We start from the raw sequence: 3370 nt of genomic DNA, 5'->3' as shown, positions 1-3370 counted from the left end.
TAAACACATGACAACTATCAACCTACATAAGCCTAAGTTGTAAGTTATAGCATTGAGAGTTTGAAATGATTACCAGCATAACCTATAAGGTCACACACTACAAATTGATGTTTCTAAGAGACCTTTGTCTAGCATTAATAGCAACAATAAATAGATGATCCTATAAAACTTTATTTTGAGCTCATGAGAGGAACCTTTCCAACAAGTTTAAGCATGCTAATTGAGGACGTATGCACATTACAAGAATCCATAGAGCTTGTAGCATGGGTGTAGGATGCATTGTGTCCTTAATCCTTTTGGGAGGGGCTTTATTGAGAGGACAAAGAGCTAGATAGAAGCACAGAGAGAGGGGCTAAGGAGAAAGGATGAAAAAGAGCTAGGCCTGGCCATGAGAGGAAATAAATTTCAATTTCCTAAGAAAGGTAATCGTTCAATTTTGTACATCAATTCTTACAGCTGCCCAAGTTGGAAACCTCTCTTTGGAAAGTCACTCCTCATGGCTCTACAATTAAAAAGGCATCAAACTTTGACCATGGGCTTCTCCCCCCGTATGAAGCATACTAGGCTTTCTACTAGTAGCTTCAATATTAATTACATTTTCATCTCATTGTGTGTTTGTTAGAGTCTTATTTAAAATCAAATTTTCCTAAGATGTTTTGGCCTTGAACATTAATGCTACATGGTTATCGCGTGATAGATTAGTGTACTTTCTTGTGCGACATTCATGGTAGCAAAAGATTTAAGTACGACATAAGAAGTGAAGTGCGGACTTTTATAAAACTGCGTTTCCCGTACTCCCAGATTTTGGCATGGGTCGGGTGTTGGGCGGACCAAGTCGGGGTTGGAGGCAACCTGTACCGCCTATAAATACAAGAAGGAGGAGCTTTATCCTGCAAGCGTCTAAAGCGTCCAGAGTCTAAACTCCATTGCCTATCATTCACCAATCGCGGACAATCATGAAGACTCTCACAAGCGCATGGTGTTTCATGTTGCTCGTCCTCCATGTTGGTGAGTTATTAGTGCATAAGCAATTCCGTTATAGCTCCTTGCTGCTTGCTTGATGAGGCCTTTGCTTTAAGTGTGCTGGCGTTGAATGTCACGGCCGCAGTTGTGGCGATGGTCTCAGCGACCACTCTGAATGCGGTGAACAACGCCGGCTCAACACTGTGTGTCAAATACTGGGTACCGAACGAGGAGATCGGGGGCGGGTGCAGGGAGCTTCCAGCTCTACAAGGGCTGGAATCAGTGTGGAGTGTGGGAACCACGCCCATGTGGGAAGGAGCAACCATGTGGGCGATTCAAGGGGGCTGCGCTGGACAGGCCTGCAACACAGGGCCTCCAAGCGGGGTGACACAGTTCGAGATCACAGTCGCAGGCTCTGGCAACAATGACTACTACGACGTCTCCGTGCAGGCGGGCTTCAACCTGGGCCTCAAGGTCGCTCCCACCAATCCTGCTTGTGCAACAGAGGATTGCCCCGCTCCGGGCTGCCAAGGTGGTGTTCTATCCTGTCCCTCCGGCTCCACCGACTACGCCATCATCTTCTCGTGATCCTGCAGGCCGAACATTTTGCTCTCCACTAAAGTATTGCCTTGTATCCGCTCTTTTGGTTTCTTGTAACGATCTACCGCATAATAGATTCACCACATCCTTAAGGGAGCATTTTGTGAATAGTGAGGTGACGCTTGCAACTTGCACTCGTGAATTTCAAGATCAGTTCCCCTCACATAATAACGCATGGTAAAATTTGGACATGTCAAAATTTTAATTAATATCACTACTCCTTGTGGATCTAGAAAGTGTTATCCTTGGGGAATACCTCTAAGTGTTCACAACTTTTTTGTCAAACTAGCTCATCTTTTGTAAACATTATGGAAATATAGTAACCCTCTACTTATGAAAATGTTCTACATTTAAAGGAATTTGATTATGATTGAACAAATTATTTTTAAAACATCCCACTCTTTGTTGACATTGTCAAAAAAATTCCTAGAAGAAAGCTCACAAAGTCATTTTTCCTAAAAATATAGGTAGCCTCGAGTTATTGTATATTTGAAGGAATTATATATGATCAAATACAGGCTCTCAAATACAATTCCTCAAAAATAATAGCTAGCCTCTATTGATGAAAATGTTAATACATTTGAAGGATTTGTCTTCCTATCGAATACATTTCCTTCGTGGCTCTTCTTTTGTGGCTTGTTGCTGTATGTTCCTATTCCCCTTCTGCCAAAACCATCCAATTTTTGGCCTGCTGATCCAAAAGATCGTGTACGCCATACTTGAGAAAAAGTGAAGGATCAGAAGATTGTGTATGTCTTGAGAGCTCATCATTGAAAGTGCAAGTACCAAATTCAAGAGGTAAGCTTTGAGTTCGTCTCTTCAAAAAATCCGTACTCTCCCATCGATCATTTGTGTAATGAGATCCTTGTATCTTGCCTTTCTTAGCATTACAATCATCAACGGTTTGCCCTTTCTCAGCATTACGATCATCAATGGTTTTCCATTTTGTGAAATCACCCAACCTCAAGAAAATTGCATGCTTGCTCCTGGCCAGATTATCGATTTTGGAAATTTTTTTGCAAGCATTTTTGAAATCCCAACAAAGTCTTTTTTTTTTTGCAATGTCAAACTAGCTCATCTTGTGTAAACATAAAGGAAATATAGTAACCCTTTATTTATGAAAATGTACAGTTAAAGGAATCAGATTATGATCCAACAAAGTATTTTAAAAAATCCCACTCTTTGTTGACCTTGGGAGAAGAAGCTCACAAGGTCAATTTCCCTAAAAATATAGCTAGCCTCGACTTATGAAAGTGTTGTATATTTGAAGGAATTATCTTATGATCAGATATAGGCTCTCAAATACAATTCCCCAAAAAATGTAGCCTCTATTGATGAAAGTGTTATACATTTGAAGGAATTGTCTTCCTATTGAACACAATAAAGCGTCTATTTTATCTCTTAAGGAGAGGTTTGGGGGAGGACGATTGGGGATTTCTCCATCATTGGATTTTAATTAGAGAATATGGACCATTGGTAGTTTCAACATCTAAAATGGACCATTGGTAGTTTCAACATCCTTCACGGCTCTTCTTTTGTGGCTTGTCGTTGTATGTTCCTATTCCCCTTCTGCTAAAACCATCCAATTTTTGGCCTGCTAATCTAGAAGATCGTGTATGTCATATCTGAGAAAATGTGAAGGATCAAAAGATTGTGTATGCCTTGAGAGCTCATCATTGAAAGTCCAAGTACCAATTTCAAGAGGTAAGCTTTCAATTCATCTCATCAAAGAAAATATGTACTCTCCCATCAATCATTTGCCTAATGAGATCCTTGTATCTTGCCTTTCTTAGCATTACAATCATTA

The 3370-nt window shown here is 40.5% G+C and overlaps 1 protein-coding gene across 1 annotated transcript; it reads left to right on the top strand.

Moving 5' to 3' along the window:
* Nucleotides 1-1116: 1116 nt before the first annotated feature.
* LOC147897754 (pathogenesis-related protein 1A/1B-like) lies at nucleotides 1117-1551 on the top strand. The gene has a single exon (XM_087380107.1). It carries the CDS (start codon nucleotides 1117-1119, stop codon nucleotides 1549-1551), a length of 435 nt encoding a protein of 144 aa, XP_087236233.1.
* Nucleotides 1552-3370: the final 1819 nt, after the last annotated feature.

Source organism: Dipteris shenzhenensis, chromosome 10, assembly GCF_047967505.1.
Source record: "Dipteris shenzhenensis isolate YYH24624 ecotype China chromosome 10, Dip_SZ_1.0, whole genome shotgun sequence".
Lineage (NCBI taxonomy): Eukaryota > Viridiplantae > Streptophyta > Polypodiopsida > Gleicheniales > Dipteridaceae > Dipteris > Dipteris shenzhenensis.
This window is presented reverse-complemented; position numbering and strand designations above follow the sequence as displayed.

Coding starts and splice junctions, on each gene's coding strand:
- LOC147897754 (XM_087380107.1), top strand. CDS start 1,117: ATGGTCTCAGCGACCACTCTGAATGCGGTGAACAACGCCGGCTCAACA.